Source organism: Colias eurytheme, chromosome 24 (genome assembly GCF_061535395.1).
Source record: "Colias eurytheme isolate Ceu_HAF_F1 chromosome 24, ilColEury1 Martin Lab GWU primary, whole genome shotgun sequence".
NCBI classification, from domain to species: domain Eukaryota; kingdom Metazoa; phylum Arthropoda; class Insecta; order Lepidoptera; family Pieridae; genus Colias; species Colias eurytheme.
In genome coordinates this window covers 6,675,809-6,699,183 of record NC_143003.1, presented here as the reverse complement: position 1 = coordinate 6,699,183, position 23,375 = coordinate 6,675,809, and the positions used below count along the sequence as shown (strand labels likewise).

The window sequence follows — 23,375 nt, the reverse complement described above, 5'->3', positions numbered from 1 at the left end:
TAACTTCGGTCTTTCGGACATTAATCTTAAGACCGAACTTGTTGCATGACTCACCAAGACCAGTCATAAGCCCTTGGAGAGAATCAGGGGAGTCAGTAATAAAGCACAAGTCGTCCGCATACATAATCTCAGTTACTATGGTATGGGAGACTTTAGTGCGAGCACGCAGTCTGTCCAAGTTAAAAAGATTCCCATCCATTCGGAACCTTACCCATACTCCTACAGGGACCGAATCTATGCAATCCTTAATTACCTCCGCGAAGTAGATCGCAAACAGGGTTGGTGCAAGAACACAGCCCTGTTTGACACCGCAGGTGACAGAAAAGGAATCGGATTGCTCTCCACTAACAGCGACGCAACAACTCATATTATCATGAAGAAGCCTTATTATCCGCACAAACTTCTCCGGACAACCGACCTTGCTCAGTACCGTCCATAATGCCTCGCGAGGAACACTGTCAAAAGCCTTTTCCAAGTCAACAAAGGAAAGAAACAATGGTCGTCTTTGTTCGCGACTTTTTTCCTGAAGCTGTCGTACAGAAAAAATAGCTTCGCAGGTTCCTCTGCCAGGACGAAAACCCAGCTGGGTCTCCGGGAGAAGCTCTTCAGATAACTTAAGAAGACGATTGAGCAAAACTCTAGCAAAGATTTTACCAGGTACCGAGAGGAGCGACACGCCACGGTAGGAGTTGCAGTCAGAACGACTACCTTTGTTTTTGTACAGAGTGCATATACGAGAGACTTTAAAGTCAGGCGGGAGGAGTTCTTCATCCCACATCCGTACAAAAAGTTTCCACATCGCAGTATGCGTCTCCTCGCCACCGTATTTAATCAATTCGCCAGGTATATTGTCCACGCCAACCGCCTTTTTATTGCTTTGACCACTGATAGCTCGAGTTACCTCCTGTAGCGTCGGTGGTTCATCTAGCTTATGAACTTGTGGCAAAGAAGGAAGAGAATTAATGTATTGGAGGTTTAGTGCTCGATCAGTATTGAGCAATTCATTAAAGTATTGTGCCCAACGCCTTAGAATTTCTTCTTTAGCTACAAGGAGCTGAGTGCCATCTTGAGACCTGAGGGGCACGCTGCTTCGAGGTGTTTTTCCTATTAATTTCTTTAGTTCAGCGTAAAATTCCCCTAGCTGATGGGTGCTGGAAAGCCACTGCAAGTATTCCGCTTTACGACACCACCAGTTGTCTTTGGTGTCTCTTGTCAGTTTCCGGAGGTCAGAGCCACTCTTTTTAATTTTTTCCAGTAAATGGTTGTTCCGATGCCTATTATGGTCAAACTGTCTTAGAAGAGTGCGATGGCGACAAAAAGCTTCAGACAATATGGCATCATTTTCGTCAAACCAGTCCTCATTCCTTCGTTTAATGAGACCTAACGCCCGTTCGGCCGTTGTAATAAGGCGCGATGAGAATTTGGTCCAACTAGATAAAAGATCGCCATCATCCTCTGACTGGATATCATCCTTTAATATGTTTACGTACTGTTGACGAACATCAGGATCCCAAAGCTTGTCCACATTTATACCTTTGGGTTTTACTCTGCCGGATCGGCGGGGGTATCGCATGCGAAGCCTTAACTTTGTTATTATTAGTCGGTGGTCTGACCAACAATTAGCACCACGCATTACGCGAGTTATAAGGACCTGGGACATGTCAACTTGCCGTACAATTGTGTAGTCTATCAGATGCCAGTGACGTGATCTAGGGTGCATCCAAGTAGTTTTATATTTGTTTGGGAGCTGGAAGTGCGTATTCGTAATGGCCAGGTTAAACTGTGTACATAAACTCAGCAACAATTGACCGTTGCTGTTCATGTTGCCAATGCCATGTTTCCCTAAAACTTTGGGCCACGCCTCATGATCACAGCCAACCCGAGCATTAAAGTCGCCCATAAGCAAAACTTTTTCTCTTAGACGAATCTTGGCAAGTGTCTGAGCAAGTTCATCATAAAACTTTCCTTTAGTTTCTTCGTCTTTATCCAATGTAGGCGCATATACACATATTATGTTTAGAAAGTTGTTATTATTCAAATGTAAACGTAAAGATATGATGCGATCTGATATGTACACTGGATACTCCTCAAGTCTTTTTGCAATATGGGTTTTTATAGCAAATCCAACGCCAGAGCGTCTGGGTTCAGTAGAAGGGGTCCCTTTCCAGAAGAATTTGTACCCACCGCCTTGTTCTACAAGCTCACCTTCATCAGCTAAGTGTGTTTCACTGAGTGCAGCTATATCCACCTTATAACGGCTGAGTTCGCGAGCTACGACGGCAGTCTTTCTTTCTGGACAGAGATTTACGTCTGAGTCGAGTAAGGTGCGTACATTCCATGCGCCAAATGTCATTAATGATGTTGTAATATGGTTCTTTATTTTTCTTCGACCACGAGAAAAATTGGGATGCCTTGGTAGCCGTGGTTACTACCACCCATCAAGTTGTGGGATAAACACTTTTTTAGGACACCTTTTCTAGTCCCGTCCCCGGCTAAGCGGGGGAAGCAGAGTCTCCCTAAATAGGGCTGCTTCGACACTCGGTACGCTGCCGAACCTGAGCTGTTATCCCAGGTGCAACTACAGGAGCGACCATCATAATCCGAGCCGCCTATGTGCAGGTTTCCGACAAAGCCAGGTATGCATCACAACCTGACCTCTCTACTTCTACCCATCGCCATAGGTCTTTAACATCTCGGAGTCCGTTGAGAATAGCAGTCCATTGCGCTAAAGATATATTAAGGTGCAAGAGTATATGCGCATTTACAATTGCACGCACTCGTCCTCTCCCTTCTGAGCCCAGTGGAACGGAGACCGCTACGACTGGAAAAGAGATTGGATGATGTGTCTGGCCGACGATTTCTTGGCACCTCAACCGTCGCCCTAAGCCTTCCACCTTGCTTTGCTATCTCGCCGAATCCGCCAGGTCCGCTGCATATCTGCTATGGTTGCCTTCAACGCCGAGATAGACTTTGTGCACTGTGCAGGAGGTGTCTGCGATTTAGACCTTAACAAGGTCCCGCTCATCCAGGTTTAGCCCGCGAGCCAACGCGGTTTTCCGGGGTGTGGCCGCTGCATGCACTACAGCTACTTGGAGCCACTGGTGAGAGGATTATGGAACATCTACGGTTTTTGGAGAACTATACCCTCACAAAAGGGTGGCTTATAGTACTTCCAATGTCCAATGAGCCTACCGTAAAATGCCCCATTACACCCCACTATGAATATACAGAGTTTACAGAGTTATTTTTAATTCTCAATATATAAACTCAAGTTGGAGTTGAGCAAACTGTATACTACAATAATGGATCAAAAAATACGTTGCACATAGTACCTAATGATCACAATTTCTCACATTTTAAATTCCGTTTGTGTCAAACATTCTTCAAATATACTTATTTAAACTATAACTGGGCGGTCCTAGATACATAAAACGCCTCGTTTGTCGCCAGCCTAAATGAAACAACCAATTTTTCACTAGCCCATTGTCAAGGACATTTTGATGTGACTTAAGCTAATGGTAGCTCGGCAACAGCCTAGTCTTACGTATTCTGTGCTATAAGTCAAATGCTTTGAATATCAGTGCGATAGTTTATGAAAACATCATAATATTTGAGAGGTAAATATTGCATAAACTATTGTAATTCATTTTAATTATCCTAAGGAAAATCGTAAACATAATTTTCATTCATCAGTTATAATTTCAAAAATGTCAAGTTCAAAATGAGAATAATCTTATATAACATTGAAATATAATTATTGTTAATTAATAATTTAATTTTTATTCAATATTCCATTGCAAATTTATCATACTTACTTAAATAATTGCAGTAATTGATAAAAGAGGAAAGTAATTTATTCAGGTAATTAATTAACTGACAAATTGTTATCTATTATTTTAATAAATATGCCATTTAATTTAAGATTTACGTACCAAGATTCAACGTAACTTAGATCATAATACAACAATGTTTTTAATTAAAATGTTGACTTTACGAAGTAAGAGCTCAAAATAGAAAATCATTGTGTTTTGTAAGATCGGGTTTATAAACAACTAGCTTTCCACCCGCAGCTCCGCCCGCGCAGTCAAAGAAAAACCCGCATAGTTCCCGTTCCCGTGGGATTTCCGGGATAAAACCTATCCTATTTCCCGGGATAAAAAGTAGCCTATGTCCTTTCTCGGGTATCAACATATCTCTATACCAAATTTCATTCAAATTGGTTCAGTAGTTAAGGCGTGATTGAGTAACAGACAGACAGACAGAGTTACTTTCGCATTTATAATATTAGTATGGATAAGGAATTTTTAAAACCTTTTTGTAGTAACCTAATAATTTAACTAAATCGTTATACTTACTTATTCCTATTTCCTTCCAATGGCCCGCAGTTTTTTGTAACAGAAAAAAATATGAACTTCTCACTATTATTCTAGTACCTACTATTCTAAAAACTGAATTTATTTGGCTAAAATTAGACAGACAACGGTCTGCACATTATAATACAGTAGAACCTCGATAAGTTAAAGTCCAAGGGAAACACAAAATATTTTAAGTTATAGAGGTTTTAAGTTATCAAGGGTCTATCCATTTTTCACTGCTTCTATAGCTTTTAATTTATCAGCGTAGGTGAGGGTTGTTAGTTTACTTTTTGGACTTATTTTAAGCCAGTTTTATCACACAGTAAGTAAAGTGATGTTTCCAGGACAATGATCAAAAACTTATGATGCAAGTAAGTCGTTGTAATATTGCTAACCGCCACAAAGCTTTGAAGAATTCGATAAAGCAAACAATAGGTAATGTATTGTTTACGTAAACAATACATAGTAAACACGTGCAAGCAATAAATACCGAAACCTTTTGTTTTGAAACTCTTTCAAAATGACTCATTGACAAAAAATTTTATGTAATAGAGGTTGTGGAAACATTTTTTTAAGTTATTGAGGGCCAATACAGAGATTATTTATTTAAGTTATAGAGGTTCCGTATTTTAAGTTAAAGAGGTTTTGGGCTCTGATGGGAAGGGAACATATTATTTTGTGAAGTTACAGAGGTTTTTATGTTATCGAGGTTTAAGTTATCGAGGTTCAACTGTATAACCTTTTTTTAGGGCCGATTTTTCAATCCATGGTTAAAACTTATCCGCCCAATAAAGTATTACACGATAATATTATTATATTAAAATGTCACCCGTAAACTGTCAAAGACGGGCAAAAAATACATTTTTGAAATGGTAGTGTAATACGTTATTCGACGAATAAGTATTAACCAAGGATTAAAAAATTAGCCCCTAATCTAATTAAATTAAAGTTTAGGGTTTAATCTATAAAAAAAACTAGTGACCCGCCCCCGCTTCACCTACCTGAATTAGGTACCTACGCTTAGATACATAGCTCTTAACGACAGATGTCTTCATTATGTTAAGAAAATATCCCATACCTATGAAGCTTTCCCCATTAATTCCACCTGTCTAACACAGATGTAAGAACTAAGATCAAATAAATGGTTTTAAAAAGAGTATAGTAAAAAAAAACTGCCGCTTTTCCGGTAACTTAAGTAACGTATTTTTTTTAGCTGTTATAAACATTACAATTTACAAGTAAAAATTCCCGATATGATCTCGTTTACCCAGTTTTGTTTGTACAGACAATATCCGAAAAAGATTTATCATAAGCAAACACACTTTCCATGTGAAAAATACAAAAAATGAACAAGTATTCCATTTGTTTGCGCAAACTGAGCATGTGCAAATATTTAAAATTCAATCATTTGGTTTATTTACATAACTGCTTACTTATAAATTATTGAATTATTACAATTAAGAAGGAATATGAGTGCAAACGGATAACCATAGATAATATAAAACTATAGTAGTGTTACGATGTTTTTATCCGACTTCAAAAAAAAGGAGCTTCAATTCGACCGGTATATTCTTTTATAGTACCTACTTAGATATAATAGATAAATGAATAATACATTTGTACGATATGGAGTTAAAATTAAACTGACAAATCAACAATTTCCACCTTGGAATTTGTATAAAACTAGCTGAGTACCCTTGCTCCGCTCGGATTAAAATTTTCCGTTCCAGTTAAATTTTCTTTATACAAACTTTACAATGACAACAACAACTACAAAAAATATCTAATTTAGTACAATCGAAAGTTATGCACGTACCTACCTATTATTATTTAAATATATATAAAAATGAATCGCAAAATGTGTTGGTAAGCGCATAACTCGAGAACGGCTGAAGTTGAACCGATTTCGATAATTCTTTTTTTATTATATTCCTTGAAGTACGAGGATGGTTCTTATGTAGAGAAAACGTAAACATGTACCACGGGCGACGCCGGGGCGGACCGCTAGTATTAAATATAAATTTCGAATAAGTTCAACTAGGTATAATATTATTCGTAATTTGCAAATTTCAATGGTAAGTCAGTTAAGGATAAACTACTAGTTTAAAAATAAAACAACGATATAAATACATAACTTTATTCTTTTTATATCACAGAAACTTATTATATTTTCACATTCTACACATATAATCAGTAATACGTTATAATTACAATGCGATGATTATTGCACTTCAGTACTTTAGGCGTGATTGAGTAACAGACAGACAGACAGAGTTACTTTCGCATTTATAATATTAGTATGGATTAGGCGGATCCACACAGAGCGAGGAGCCTTGCGAAGAAATTGCTTTCCTAAGCGCTCGATTTGTGTGGAGTGTGGACATTACTTCGCTGAGGAATACACATTGTATGTCTGTGGGAATGCACTACACAGAAAGACCTTTGCCACACTTGACGGATATTACGTCACGGATCTTCCGCGACGGCATGCCAATACATGCTATTGCATTTAGAATACGAAAAGCGGGCACACTACGCGAAAGATCGGTCGTTCCGCTTAACCATTTTATAATTAACTAGCTTTCAAAGAAAAACCCACATCACATAGTTCCCGTTCCCGTGGGATTTCCGGGATAAAACCTATCCTATGTGTTAATCTAAGTTACCCTCTATATGTGTGCTAAATTTCATTGTAATCGGTTCAGTAGTATTGGCGTGAAAGAGTAACAAACACACACACACACACATCCTCATAAACTTTCGCATTTATAATATTATTAGTAGGACTTCTAGTAATTTCCGTGAAGTGTGACAAAGGCCTAACACGCGCTTTTCCGTGTAGTGTCTACGAGGTAGAGAAGAAAATGCTTCTCGAGGCTACTCGCTGTGTGGGTACCCGCCTATTCGTAAATTATTTCCTAAAAATCTCGAAGTGAATCTGTTTCTCAATTAATTTAAATTTTGACAAAATGTTTCATTATATAACTATGTAACTACTAACGATGACTGTGCTGACCCCAATTAAGAAGCAAGAGGTTAAAAAGATGATTATGTTAAAAAAGAATGATAAGATAGTACCCACAGTATTACCATATTTCCTACAGTATGGCGACGAATGTACTTGTGCAGAGAAACGGAGGGGAACTGGCGGGGGGTCGGGCGACGCGGGCCGCTTAATGCAATCACGCTGAGTTTGCATTAACTATCGCGAAAGGACGACGCAGTCGTATTTTTTGTGTAATAATTTTATTATACATAGGTATTAGGTACTTACATATTCTATTATGGCGCGCAATACTGTGATAGTACCTACTTATATTTATTATGATAGGAAACATTATCCTATCCTATCCTATGACCTATCCTACTAATATTATAAATGCGAAAGTTTGTGAGGATGTGTGTGTGTGTGTTTGTTACTCTTTCACGCAAATTCTACTTAACCGATTACAATGAAATTAAGCACACATGTGGAGGGTAACTTGGATTAACACATAGGTTAGGTTTTATCCTGGAAATCCCACGGGAACGAGAACTATGTGGGTCTTTCTTTGAAAACGCGGGCGAAGGCGCGGGTGGAAAGCTAGTTTTATTATATAAGTAGGTACTTGCCTACGTTTTATATTTAAACGACATTGTCCCTTATAATATCCGGGCGAAACCGCATCCAAATTCTTGCATAATCTTTGAACTCACAATATTTATTTTAACGAACACGTTTTCATTCATTTATCTTTAATCTTGTATGACTGAACATTATTCTAAAGTTAGTTTATTTACTTAGCGAGGCTAGGATAATTAAAACTATTAATAAATGCCACACAAGAATGGCGTCAGAATGAGTTAAGAATCCTATAATTTATAAATTATTTGGTTTAATAACAAGGTTTTGTTAGATTTATTGCATACCAGAGGTCTGGAGATATTACATATTGCATATAACTAGCTTTCCACCCGCAGCTTCGCCCGCGCAGTCAAAGAAAAACCCGCATAGTTCCCGTTCCCGTGGGATTTCCGGGATAAAACCTATCCTCTTTCCCGGGGTAAAAAGTAGCCTATGTCCTTTCTCGGGTATCAAAATATCTCCATACCAAATTTCATGAAAATTGGTTCAGTAGTTTAGGCGTGATTGAGTAACAGACAGACAGACAGAGTTACTTTCGCATTTATAATATTAGTATGGATGTCTAACAGGATAATTTAAAGATCATAAAATTGTATGGGAAGCATAATTAATACATATAAAAGTTTCAGATCAAGATTTTAAATTTGTTAGTATTCAGTAAAAATATTTTGTAGGGTGTAAAAAATTATCTTAAAGAGAAATAAATAGTCATAATTACAATTCGCCTACGGGATTGAAATATTGCAATATTCTGCAACTTTGAATTGAAGAGATATAATATAATAGCACAGACTAATAATAATATACTACGTATACAAATAATAGAAATAAAATACTGACAAAAAATAATACGTAAGCATGTGCGCGTGCGCACATCGACATTGACAGTGAAAATTGCAAGGTTTCTCTAATGAAAACTAAAAGGCAGTCTAAGAAATATAGGTATTGTCTAAAATATGTTTTAGGCATTTTATTTATACCTCGTAACAATATAATGTTTTGAATATGTCGCAGTCATCTAGTTGAATCTGCTATTTGATTGAATGACTAGCGTGTTCATTGAACGACGACATTCAATTGAATGACTAAAGGACAGCTCGTCAAGTTTTTAAAAGTAATGTTCATCGTCTTGCCTGAATGTCATTAAGCATAGTCGTTGCTTTGTTTTTTGCATACATTTTAAATTTTAATACTTCACTTTTATAGGTAAAGCTATTTTTGATTCATTTTACTTTTCTATACAAAGTGAAAGACTACAACAAAAAAAATTTAAGAATAGCATTTCAGCAAATTCCATTTACTTCTTACAATCGATAAAAAGTTTATCGTTCCGGTCGTATCGTCACGATATTACGTGAACGTAATAATATAAAGAAAAGTCAGCGAACTGAATCGGGGAAGATTAGTTGAAAAAAATCCCTCCAAAACGTGATAAAAAATCATAAGAAGGAAGGAATGAAGTAAACTATTGAATAATCAAGGTCAAAAGAGCAATCGTTCTAAAATGTTCAATTACTTGTGATACGGAAACGTTCAATAATATAAAATGTTTAGAAAATTATGTCTATTTTAAATTTTTAACATCATATAAACTCGATACCACTTTAAACGGACAAATTCCATTCAAACTTTGAACAAGAGTCGGTGACAATACAATAGTTTCATGATTTTTTTTAAAGAGTGTTTCATGAAGACATTTTTCTAATTTAGTTATTTAATCTATTTGTTGTTACTTCCGAACGTCTTGTGCTAATAATACGAATGTAATTTTATACTTGAATGCGTGTGTTAATTAAAAAAAAAAGATTCTGAGTATCTGTAATTAATGAAGAATAGTGAGTATTACTAGGTACTATTGCTCTGTATTTAGAATTGTATTGTTGCAAAGATTAGGCAAATTTAAAAAATAACAGCCCGATAATGCGCGCCCTATATCCCATTTTGGAAATCTATAAGTTTAATTTGAAAAGGCAATACACAAACTAACTTTCTTTAAAATAAATATCAATCTGCTAAATCGCCCTATATAACTATGTATATATGTATTTACAGGTGAAAAGTGTGTAAAATATTATTTCGTTAAAAAAATTGTTAGCATCAATTACATCTTGATGATTAATATTAAATAACTCAACGTAATAACAATAATTAACGGATGCTAATAGAGTAATTGATTTGAGAAAAACTTGTTTTTATTTATTACTTAATTTATTAGCACTTTGTTCTCTTCTATAATTTTGTTTTTATGCTTCAATTAGCGGTCCGCCCCGGCTTCGCCCGTGGTACATATTTCGCAATAAAAGGTAGCCTATGTTCTTTCTCAGGGTCTAAAGATTGTCTGTGCCAAATTTCATCAATATCGGTTGAGAGGGCGGGAAAGCGTAACAGACAGACAGACAGAGTTACTTTCGCATTTATAATATTAGTAGGATAATACGCGATTATTTTTTAAACTCCTCATGCACCATTCCTTTTAATTTTTCGGAAGGGTAAATGTTTAATATGAAAGAAATCTAAGCTAAATAATTGTTTAATAAAAATCGCTTAAGAAAGAAAGAAAGAAAGAAAGAAAGAAAGATCATTTATTTGACTCCACAAAAAAATAACACGCACACAATACAATTAGATTAAGACAATACAATTCAAACACAGTAAAATTAAAATATATATAACTAAATTAAAAGATATAAAATTAAGAAGTGGAGCCAAAATGGTAGCCACTCAGCATAAATTGCAACGCAGCTGTTGCAACACTGATTTTCAGTGGCCCCTCTTTGAAGCGATTGGAGCGGCAGTGCGTTCAAAAATATAATATTATGATATAATGTAAACTAATAAGAGCAAAAACATGTACTTTAGATAATTTAACATGACATATAAATAGATAAATGTTTAAAATTAAATCATAATAATAAATACATAATATAGACAGATAGATCATATACCTACATAATATAAAATATTTGTAAACCTAGTAAAAGTTAAACCCATCACACAACTAAGGTTGGAATTTAAACTCATGTAATAAATATTTTTTGTATTTTTGTTTGAAAGAGTTTAATGACATGGAGTTTAATATTGGTGGTGGAAGATTGTTCCAACACTTAGTTGCGGAGTATTTAAAACTTCCCCTGAAAGCAGCTGTGACACTCCTTGGTATAGCCAATTTGCAAAATGAGGAACGGGTAGCATAAACGCTGCCCTCTCCCATCCATGCTAACTTGTCATAGAGGTATTTTGGCGCCTTTGTCATTACCACTCCAAAAAGTAGAGACGCGAGGTGTAACCGCCTACGACTTTCCATTTTTAAGCATCCAGCCTCCATCAGGTACGGAGTAATATGGGACCGTGGGGGAACGTCCCAACAAAAACGCGCACAAGCGTTCTGAACGCGCTGTATCGCGTTCTTACTACGACGCAGTAACCTTGGCCCGTACATGACGTCGGCATAGTTAAACTTAGAGAGTACCAAGCTCTCACATAGTCGGATTCGTACTTCGACGTTCAGGTGTTCCCGAATACGATACAGCAGCTTGAGGCGATAAAAACAATTTGCAATGGTTGTATTTACGTGCTTTTCGAACCGAAGATTTTCATCAAAAACTACTCCTAAGTTTCGAGCCTCGTTGACGCGTTCTATTGAACTATTTTCGACGGTGACGATCGGATTCTCGCACTCAATCCTACGGACCATATTAGGAGTACCTAAAATCATGTATTTCGTTTTTTCCTTATTAAGCACCAGCGAATTCTCACGAGACCAGGCTGATATCCGATCTAGATCGCTGTTCAGTTTTGCGGTGGACGCTGATGTCTGTGAAGGATCGAAAGAGATGTACAATTGTATATCGTCAGCATAGGCATGATACTGACAGTGATGTATACAGCTAAAAATATCAGCACTGTAAAGGATAAATAATAAGGGCCCAAGTATTGACCCCTGCGGTACACCCCTCGTAACAGCTGTACATTCTGAAAAAGAAACAGACCCATCCTCTTTATTCACCGCTACTGTTTGGCACCGTTTACCACTAAGATAGCTGTTGAACCAAGCTACCGTTTGCGAACTGAAACCATAAAAAGAAAGCTTAGACAAGAGCAATGGAACGTTGATAGTATCGAAAGCACGTGAATAATCTAACAATACCAACAACGTACCCCTGCCGCCATCATGCGCATTCAAGATATTGTCCAGCACGTCAGTTGTCAGCCGTAGCAGTACTTCGGTGCTTACGAAAACCCGATTGCAAATCCGGCAGTATGTTATTATCTTCAAGATATGCCATCAATTGTTTATAAACAACTTTCTCAAGCACCTTGGACAAACAGGGCAAAATACTAATCGGACGGAGATCTTTATAAACTAACGGGTTCTCTTTTTTGGGTAAAGGTTTAACAATTGCATGCTGCCATAATTCCGGAAAGATATTAGATGATATGGAACTGTTAACGATATCCGTTAGCACCGTTAAGGTTATTTTAGATGTTAGATGGAACATATCTAGTGAAATGTCATCGACGCCAATAGCTTGTGATTTTAGTTCTTGTAAAACCTTTACTATAGAATCTTGAGATACCGGTTTTAGATCAAACGTAGCATTACAATGTCGGCGGAGTTGATAGTGCGCAAGTGTTTGTGGAAGTACATGATTGTGTCCAGGTATGTCAAGAAAATGGACATTTAATTTGTTTGGGTCGCTGAGATGCGGTGGGAGGATAAAGTCTGACTTTTGCTTAACATTGACCTGAGCCTTTATGTGTTTCCATAATACTTGTGGATTTTTAATATTTGCATTAATAAAAGTGTCATAATATGCTGCTTTTTCACGAAAAATAGCGGAGCTTACATATTTTTTTAAGTCGGTGTAAAAAGCTTTATGACAAGGCTGCTTAGATTGTCGAAAAGTATCTTGAGCCTCGTCACGGCGTCTCATCATCAATTTTATATTGTACGTCAACCAAGGAGGATATTTATATTTTATACAAAAAGTCTTTTTAGGTGCATGTAGGTCATAAACATATAAAATAGATGCAGTTAGAGCGGTTACTTTGTCATTTACACTATTTAAACTACAAATGGATTCCCAGTCAATGGATGTCAGGGTTTTATTGAAATCTACTAAATTAATATCTTTAATTGGCCTTGATGAAATCCACTTTGGTTTTGGCTTGTCGATCTTGAGGTTAAAAGTGCATGAAACAAGTGCATGGCCACTTAAATCTTTGATGTGGTCTATGTCAGTATCTAAAACGGCGGCATTGGTACATACCAAATCAAGTAAGGTCTCACTCGTTTTAGTAAAATGAGTTGGCTTGGTTTGTGTGCTTAATTTGTTTAAAATAATATTTAGATAATAAATCTCTAGAAAGCGCAATTTTCCAAATGACTCTGTAACTCTCTATTTAATTTATAATTAGTATCCTAAATCACATAGCACTAATATTTATTCAGTTAATTCTAAGAAAATCCAAACAACGAGCCAAACAAAAATTTCGAAACAGTTTCTACAAAAAATAGTTTATACTTTATATGTCGACTACAATACAAAATTTTTTACTATTTACCGCGTGTTCCGACTTTTTCTTTAAAAGAGTCAGATCATGAATCACACTGATTGCTAGATCAAGGTTATTTTTTCAGTAATCATTATTAGATATTAATAGCAAAATTGAATTTCCGCACGATTTAAAAGTAATTACTCGAAATGAATGGAAAACCTGAAACATAATAATAGTTTAGTTCTCGAGTCAGAACAATCTGCTAAAGTTATATCCGTTTTTAATGACAAAGCCTGACTAACCCAACCTTGCCCCTAAATAAATAAATAATTATAATAATTTATTTTACTATAGATATTATAATAATAAGCAAAATACGAGCAAAACTTAACAGCTCGACGTACAAAAATAATAAAAAAATGATCTAAATTTATTTATTTATATAAGGCACAGTTACAGGATATATAATCCAAGAACATTTACATCAACTTACTAAATTAAACAATATTAAGATTACAACCCAATTAAAACTGCACACAACATTTAAATCATTACAATAACATAAAAAAGTGAATACAGTAACTACATACCATCAAATTATCAAGTCAAATGTTTTATCAATATATCACACAAAAAGTACTCATTAATTAAAATAACAAAAATAATTTAAATTAATTATAAGTGTTAACTTGAATTTTATTCATCATTTAAATTAATATCTATTTTATTTCTAAATTGATACAAATTATATAGGAAAAAATTACATGCTTACTTTTTAGTTTATAACTTTATAAGACCCCACAGTTTCTTCTGTTCGTCAATATATTTTTATGATAGGCATTGCGATGCCTGGTGGTGAAATGCGTTTCACAAAACTATAATCTCTTCCCAACACAAACATGCACTCTTGTATTATCTCTTCTCCTATCTCTGTATTAGGTAATATATAAAATTCTCGTATCATAGTGTTAATAACCATACTCCTCCAATACGGCAGGACCGATGTTCATGAAATTTTGTGTGCTTGTGGAAGATCGAATGGGTCAACATCTAATTTTCAACCACAGTAAAAACTGCCGGTACAGCTAGTATTAAAATATAAAAAATCGAAATAACGTTCAACACTACAACACAAAATGACAATAGTCATTGCGTAACTACAACCCCATTAACCAATATACTCGTAAATAATGCAGAACACAGCCTTGTTACAACACAAAGCCTTTGTTCCTGCACCTTCATGCAGTTCATATACTTGACTGTTTAGTTTATAAGACGTGTACAGTGCTATTATACAGGGTGTCCCATCGTTGGTATACTAAGCTCAAAGGAGGTTATAGTTTTGCATACGCTGAGCGCGTAAAAAATACTTATAAAATTACAGACGCATTTTTTTTAAATAGATGAATTCTTAAAACTCTATGTGTACACCCATAACAAGCAACCTGCAAAACTTTGCCACCCGCATATGAGCTATCGTTTAAGATTATGTCTTCATAGACACAATGCTCACATTAGCGAAGCGGTATTATATGCCGGCTGCGCGAAGCTAGAGAAGAAAACATGGATTTTAAGGAAAAATTTTGCAAAATAATTTTGATTTAATTTTGTTGTTTAAGTATTTTTTTACGTGATCAGTGTATATAAAACTACAAGTCACTTCGCGCTTAGTATACCTATAGTGGGACACCCTGTATAATATTCTGTGGTAGAGGTTCGAATCCTATGCCACAGATTAGATATAGGTAAACCAGAATCTGATGGCAATTAGGGAAATCAAAATTTTGAATGTGCAACCCTAGGGAAAATGGACTGAACGATCTTGATACTGCTTATTTTTTAGTTTGTTCGCAATATCATTAGTCACATTGCATAAGTGGACAATACTGTACTTAATAATGAGATATCCACTTAATATTATGTAGGTACATACTTACATGTATAATATACATATTGCTTTTATACAGGTAATAAAAATATATATGTTTTATATGTTCATTATCATTATGCCATGTGAAAATGTCGATGTTATATCGATAGAAAACTAGACTGCTTATAATTTTTTATAAAATAAAATAAAAATAAAATAAAACTATGTTTATTTTCGTAAGTATTAACAGATACACACATTATAAAATTGACTTGGACAGCTTGGACTTGATGAATAGCCGTATTGGAAACTCCTGTAATAAGTTTTCATAAAATTATATTCCAATCAACAAACAATATTATAGTTACCTACATATAATATTTTTTAATTGAAAGTATCAAAGCGGGTAAGTCCAATTTACCAATAAAATCTTTTAAATTGAAAATTGTGATGTGTTTGACCCTTCTTCATCAAATATTTTTCTATACACATTATAAACAACAGCTCTTGCTTGTGATCACAGCGGCTTTTTCGACATTTTCGAAGATTTTTTAGGCAAAATCCTAAAAAATTATTTATCAACTGCAAAAAAGACAAATAATTTGACAACCAATTTGATAGTTGTCAAATAAGTTGCCACATGAAAATCTTTTATTTCTTAAGGCTGCAGTCTAGCAAAATTGCGTTTTCAACAAGTTATTTGACAATTTTTTCCCGGCTAATGAAATGATAAACTGATTTTTTTTTTCTTGTTTATCAATTAGTGTTATATACGCAATGCGCGTGAATTTTTTCACATTTATAAAGTTACTTTATGTTACCTTAATCAGGCCTTCAAGATAAGTCTCTTTCCCCCAAAGACATTTCGAGCTAAGTTTGTGCACTCACTACGTTGCAACCGATTACAATTTACACAATCTGATCAGCGCATTATTATCCTTATATAGTCGTTATTAAAAACTGCTGAATAAAATTGCCGAAAAACTTATGATTTTCTTAATTAGAACGTTATAAATTCATTAAATTTCCCATTTTTTGCCTTACAAAATCTATTGATAAATACTGCTAAAAGTTATTTTTTCCATTAATTTATTCGAGTTGGTTGAAGACCAATGAGTATTAATCCTTTAAAAAAAATTTTTTTTGAATTTTGATAATTCTTTAAATATTAAAAAAATATTTAAAATAATTAGGAAAAATCCTAGCGAATTTCTTTAGTCGCGCTCCTTGGGCCGGAGCGTTCTGACGTGTGCTCTACGCTCGATTTTCCTTCATACCGAAGTGAAAGTTGCTCTACTTCATTAAATTTAATATTTTTGTTAATTGATTATTTTTATCTTAGTTTTGTGCAAATATTCGTATTTTTAAACATTTGATTTCGATATGGAAAATAAACGAAAAAAATACGCGTGTAACTACTAGAAAAAAAATTATCTTCAAACATAAAGTTAATGAAACCAAATAGATTGCAAAGGTGATTGGCAACAATTTCTTTATTTTACGGGGTGTCAGTAAAGGGATATATATTTCTTTAAAACTAAAGTAAGCTCATAAATTTTCTTATAATATAATTTTTTTGAAGTTCCAAAAATGTTTATTTTTCGTTTGAGAAATACGAAATATAATATAAACTTGTATTGAGAACTTGAACTTCCCAAGTTCATCCGGGGAAATCCCCATACGGGGAAAATGATTTGTTTACTCCAAAATTGATCCGAGGTGTTTTAATTTTTTCTTCTAGTCATTTTCAACGTAGCGGCATGTTGTTTGATTATTAATTTTGTAACTTAAATACAGGATGTTGATTTTATATTCTGATCTTACAGACGCGCTGACAAATTTAGTCCGCCATTTTTAGTTTAGTCTACCAACTCTAAGTACCAATATTAAAACGAATGGATTATCATCACATCATCAAAACTCAGATGTAATGGAAGATCACAATAACATAGAAAATTCAGTGGGTGTTGAGAACTAAACAAACAGAAGTAACAGAGACGCGAAGAATAAAAAAAGAGGACGAAAACGATAATTCGTTGATGCTTTCCCTTTTCGACGTATTGTTAGGGTACATCACCAATCTGCAAAAAACAAAACTGATGATTCCCAATTGCTGATTAAAAATGAAAAACAAATAATCGACAACAGTGGTGAAAATTTACATCACAATGAAACATCCTTCAGTGGTAGCAGATTTACTCATTTCAAATGTATCGGTGAACAGCGTAAAGGAGAGGAGGACAGGAAAACATTATGAATGTGGATGGTGGATTGTATACAGGGTGTAATCGATATTCGATAAGTATGTGCAGGCGATTATGACGTTATTATTGCAGGTATCAAAAAACTTAAAACTGATATCGAAATTACTTTACCTAATGAGCAAAATGACAATAATAACTTTTTAAAAGTATAACGAGAAATATCTAAAAAATTTACTTTATACACTCCCATATAAAAAAGGGAAAATGGGACTAGTAGAAGTTAAATGTCTAATTCCGGCAAAAGACATGAATGCGGAAGATGCGGTTAAAAAAAAATTTAATATTTGAAATACAATGCAAAAAATAACACTTTTGTCATAGATAAGAATCATGACTATTTTTTCTAAATTCAGGGACAACTAAACGTTGCAGAAGCAGAAGTCTGCTTATTTGCTGTTTGGACTGGAGTGAATAATTCGTTAAAAATAGAATATATAAAAAAGTATGTAACGTTAAGGCAAAATAAAATGATGGACCATTATCAAGATTTTACATAAATTGCCTACTGTCAGAATTGATTGATTCGAGACTTCAGCATTCGATGCCCATCAAGGACCCATCCTATATCATTCAAGCGATTGAAAAAAAGAGATAAATCCAGTGCAACCGATAAAGCATCAGAATGCTAGCAAAAGATTTATTAGGTTTATCAATATAAATCTATATATGTATTACACATAATATAATAAATCTGTAGAAGACGCGAAGACTGACATCCGCGCGGACGGAGTCGCGGGCGGAAGCTAGTCAGAAATAAATATCTTTTGTTTTCATTTAACACAAACATTACATTTTTTTTAGTATATACAAAATTTGTTTATCCGTTTTATTAGTTAAACTGAACAACTTTCACTAAGAAACTTAGGTCGAAAAAAATGTATAGAGTTCTGCATTTTGTATGGAAAGCTTATTTTTTTTATATTTCGTCCAAATTTCTTTGTAAAAGTTGATCAGTTATATAAACATGAAGTTGAAGATATCAATAGAAAGTATTCGCAAATTTTGTGTACTGATAAAAAAAAATCACCCGGTGTAATTTTCACGAAAATTGTTTCAAATTGTCATTTTTGGTACTTATTACGAATATTAAATTATGCATACGAATGATTTAATTTTTAAAAATTAAGTGGAGCAACTTTCCCTTAGTACATTTGTATTATTTACATATAGGATGACAGGATGCATTTGTTTGCACTACTAGACCAAGCCCTTAAATATAAATATGCCATCAGATTCTGGTAGACCTATACTAGCCCATGCCTGGTTTTAGTCATTCATTGTCAGCAGTCAGCTTGAAGTCATAATGATATTATTATATCAAAGTTTAAATGTTCCTCTGACTGATTTTTCTTCTGTTCAGCTTATGTAAATTATGGAGTAACGATATTTCATCGTGAATTATCAACTTCGGTGTATCTCCTGCACATAAGTATTGGTCTATTGTTTTTATTTGTTTCCGTTAATTTGCATTTACTAGGATGTAGTCACTTAGGACTAAGGCAAATCTATTCTAAAACTTTTAATGTACAGAATGAAAATCTTGGACGTTTTCAACGATTTTCAGAAAATTTATCAAAATATTTGGTTATGTTGATGAAATCACATCATATTTAGCTAAGCTGCAAAGCACGTTTCGGCTGATCTTATCGAAACATTGCGATAATCGAATGAATGAATACTTTAATAAAGTGTGAGAGGAATACAAGTACAGCAGAAATCTTTGTAGTGTAAAAGGGGTCATTGCTTTTTAATAAATAATAATAATAAACTCTTTATTAGCAGGTAGGCAATTTTAATCTTGACTTTTATCAGTAAGGATTACTGGATGTGGCCAAAAATTTATAGTAAGTAGGTATACAGGGTGGCCCGTAAGGCCGTAAGCCGGCCGCGGCGTCAAACCGACATGTACCTACTTTATAATCGTAGTAGATTAAAGAAAACAAAAATTAATTTTCCTACACGTTTTTTTTTATTTTACATTTCTACAAATTTTCACTGTTTCTCTATTTTTTTTTGGTTATAAGGAATTTTTAAATATTTGGAGAAAAAATGTGCGCAGGTTTGCTAATTTGATTATTGACCATCTTATCTAATTCGTCCTGTAACAAACTAACAGTTTAACATTATTTCCCGCTTAGCATAACATCTGTGTACAGAGGCATAAATCTGTATTCGATAGCATGACTCGACTACTCGAGTCATAAAATGAATACTACACAAATTAAAAACTAATTATAGCCGTGCGCAACTACCTACGAGTTATTATTTTTTATTATGCAAATTTATTACGTCCTTTGTATAGGTTCTCTCAATTTAATCGTTTAATTTTAAGCCTAATTAAGTTTTAAGTCCTAGGCCTCATTTTGTTTGAATTAGCTTTATAATGCGAGGAAAATGTTAGAGAATTTATGAAGAAATTACGTTTTTGTGACCGATTAATTTTGTATACAAATTTACCGATATATTTTACAAGATGTAGTAATCATAGATAAGAGAAATAAGTGGAAGCATGCAATTTTAGAAAGAGTTAAAAGTTCACCGTACCTTTTCTGTACTGGCACACATTAAATTGTAAAATCTTCCTGAAATAATAATATCTATGAGAAATACATTCAATGAAATTACTAATTACGAGCACTTTTTTATAATGAATAGGTATAAATGATGACTTGATTGTGAAACATGTATTTTTTTGTATTTTCAGATTTGTGCCCTACATGTAGTCGAAAATGATGAAGCCCTTTATTAAACAGGTAATTTTTATAATCTTTAACTTGTGTTTATGCCATCCTTATGCCATCTATATTGCTCAAAAAAGTAAAAAATAGTGAGTTTGAAAATGTTCTTTAATTTTTCGGGACTCCAATCTCGACTTAGATATAAATTACATGAATATTGACATTCATTCATCTACCATAACACATAAGGTACCTAAATGTAGTATTATGCCACATAGTAATAATATGTAACTATATCTATGTTATGTTGGGAACATATAATGGGCTGATGATGATGATCTATGTTTTTCTTTTTCCAGGCGTTCGTGGTATCCGGTGCAGCACTCAACATCATGGGTCATGGATGCGCACACGGCTACCCAGCAGTTTTGTTCGCGCAGTTGATCAGAGATGGCGGCCCGGTCACGCTGACTGACCACGATACCTCTTGGATTGGTGGGTTATTTAATAAGATAGAAACATTTAGTTATCAGGGACAGCATAACACACACATACAAAAAAATAGCACAAAGAACCATTGAAAAAGAATACATCACAACAAAAACAGCACAGAGACAAGAAAAATCGTGGAAAAAAAATTATGGTTCATCGAAGTTCGAAACCCACAAATGACAAAAAGCCATATTGCTATAAAACATACAGCATAAAAATCTGTAAAGAAGGAGAAATGTGAAAGAATTAGTAAAGTTCTCTTCAAGTTTTTCTTCTCGATTAATTATAGATAATAAATAATTCTTAACTTACTCATTTTCTCAATTATGTATTAAAATAATTAAAAAGTTAATAGAAAATCAATACTTTATTTTGAAATGCATTTCTAACTCAGTATTAATCAGTAATGTATTTATTTTCCAGCATCATCTGTTGGCTTAATGGGTATCGTCGGAAACTTCATATCCCCAGTTTTCATGTGGAAACTGGGTCGACAGAAGTCTCACTTCATCTCTACCATCCCCGCACTGCTCGGCTGGATCATCTTCTTCCTGGGAAACTCGGTTCCAATGTTCCTACTGGCCAGGTTACTCCACGGGCTAGCTTTAGGACTAAGGACTCCACTCGCTGCAATCCTTGTAGCTGAATATACAGAACCTAGATACAGGGGCGCGTTTCTTGGCACGTTCGCAATATCCCTTGGCCTTGGCATATTGCTATCTCACGTATGGGGCGCATATCTATCCTGGAAAATGACGGCTGTAGTTTGTTCTATGTTCCCTATTATATCTATGGCTATTATAATGCTGTCCCCAGAATCACCATATTGGCTAGTTTCAAAATCGAGGTTTGAAGAAGCCAAAAAGGCATTTAAATGGGTTCGAGGCGATGGAGAGGAGCAAAGGGAAGAATTCGAAAAGATGGTTCAAGCACAAGAAAGAGAGACACAGGAAGATATGAAAACGGAGAGGAATAAGATCTATAAATACTCGTGGTTGTCTGTTTCAAGATATGTAATTAATTCATTGAAGACTGTGTTGAAGATTTTCAAGAAGAAAGAGTTCTATAAGCCATCTATAGTGGCTATCTGTATGCTTGTAGTATTTGAATTCGGCGGAGCGCACATGATACCAGCGTATGGTAATGTTATCCTTCAAGCTGTTTTAAACAAAGAAAGCCTATCAGATGTGACTTGGCAGTTCACTGTTATAGATTTCCTCAGAACCATTTGTGCGTTCCTAGCTATTTTCTTGCTGAAAAAATATAAGCGAAGAACGATCTTATTCATAAGTGGAGCCATGACAGTTTTGTCCTTAACCGCTGTATCTGTATTTGTATATTTGCGAAACGCTGAAATTATTACACAAGATTGGTTATTGGATACAGTACCAATGGTTTTAATGATAACGTATACTTTGTCGTTTTGTTTAGGCGCTGTACCTTTGAATTGGGTTATTTGTGGCGAAGTTTTTCCTTTAGCCTACCGAAGCTTGGGATCAACATTATCTACTTCATTTTTAACACCGTCATTTGTTATATCTATGAAAACAGCACCACATTTGTACTCGACGATAGGAGTACAAGGTGCTTTTCTAGTCTATTCAGCATTATTGACAATATGCTTAATAATTATGTACTTTTTACTACCAGAGACGAAAGATAGAACGCTGATCGATATCGAAAATAGTTTTAAAGGAATTCGTAAATCGGACAGGGAAGTACAACTTAGTTTAATGGAAAAGAAGGAAATTAATGCTGTTTAGATGTAGTTTAGATTATTAGTTTTATAAATTGAAAAAAAATATGTTAAACATATTTTTAGATTATTTTAGTATGAGAACGATAATGCAGCCTTAGACTGTTTTTAATATTACTGGAGTATTGTTTAAATATTATATTAAAATCTCAGTGATATCAGACTTGATATTGTAGGTGAAAACGAATTGTTGGATACATTTTTACGCTCAAATTTTTTTATGTATATCTGTATGTTAATTGTTTTGTTTCAGTATTGTAACGATATTTTGTGGTAACTAAGCTAAACTTTTAGATGTTTTGCTGTCACTAAATAAATCAACATTAGGTCCCATTTTTTAAGCCTAATATTCTGAATAATAATCTCTATTCTAGGTTAAATAAGAAAAACAACTAATAAGTAGAAGTATACGAAAATTAATAAGAATTATAATTAGTCCACTCGCTTTTATCCACACATTTCGCTTCTGCTAACTGTCAATCTTATCACTTATGTCCAAGAAGCTTATATCAGCTAATACACTGGAGATTGCACGTCATATTTTCTTGTTACAATTTAATGGTCATAGTGCAATCTCCAGTGTATTAGATATAAGCTTCTTGGTCCTCACTGATCAGTCATCCGTCATCAGTCATCACTCATCATAAAATACAGATTTTAGTATATTAATGTATTTAATAGACATTCTTATTGATTGACGATATAATGAATAATTTTAATGAATAAACATGTATTAAAGTGAATAAAGATCACGATGTGCGTGGATAAATTATTGTAACTGCAGTTATGCATTATTAGAGCATAATTTAAATGTTTATGCATAATGCAATAATATT

At 34.3% G+C, this 23,375-nt stretch overlaps 2 protein-coding genes across 2 annotated transcripts; one reads left to right on the top strand and one right to left on the bottom strand.

Annotated features, from left to right (window-relative positions):
* Window positions 1-2,999: 2,999 nt before the first annotated feature.
* On the bottom strand, window positions 3,000-12,150 carry LOC149898026 (uncharacterized). Its single transcript, XM_090115687.1, has 3 exons — window positions 12,139-12,150; window positions 11,237-11,794; window positions 3,000-3,098 (listed from the first exon to the last, which is right to left on the bottom strand). The coding sequence occupies exons 1-3, from the start codon at window positions 12,148-12,150 to the stop codon at window positions 3,000-3,002; spliced, it is 669 nt and encodes a 222-aa protein (XP_089971813.1).
* Window positions 3,559-22,777, top strand: LOC149898025 (facilitated trehalose transporter Tret1-like). The gene is made up of 4 exons (XM_090115876.1): window positions 3,559-3,617; window positions 20,318-20,366; window positions 20,651-20,786; window positions 21,207-22,777. The coding sequence occupies exons 2-4, from the start codon at window positions 20,343-20,345 to the stop codon at window positions 22,544-22,546; spliced, it is 1,500 nt and encodes a 499-aa protein (XP_089972002.1). The 5' UTR covers window positions 3,559-3,617; window positions 20,318-20,342; the 3' UTR covers window positions 22,547-22,777.
* Window positions 22,778-23,375: the final 598 nt, after the last annotated feature.

What these genes read in the sequence shown, in the direction of transcription:
- LOC149898026 (XM_090115687.1), bottom strand. An exon ending in CGTCTCTACTTTTTGGAGTG is followed by an intron (nt 3,099 to 11,236) that starts GTAATGACAAAG and finishes TCCTCTCACCAG; the next exon opens with TGGCTCCAAGTAGCTGTAGT.
- LOC149898025 (XM_090115876.1), top strand. Translation starts at nt 20,343, where the DNA reads ATGATGAAGCCCTTTATTAAACAG. An exon ending in TGAAGCCCTTTATTAAACAG is followed by an intron (nt 20,367 to 20,650) that starts GTAATTTTTATA and finishes TTCTTTTTCCAG; the next exon opens with GCGTTCGTGGTATCCGGTGC. An exon ending in CCACGATACCTCTTGGATTG is followed by an intron (nt 20,787 to 21,206) that starts GTGGGTTATTTA and finishes TTTATTTTCCAG; the next exon opens with CATCATCTGTTGGCTTAATG.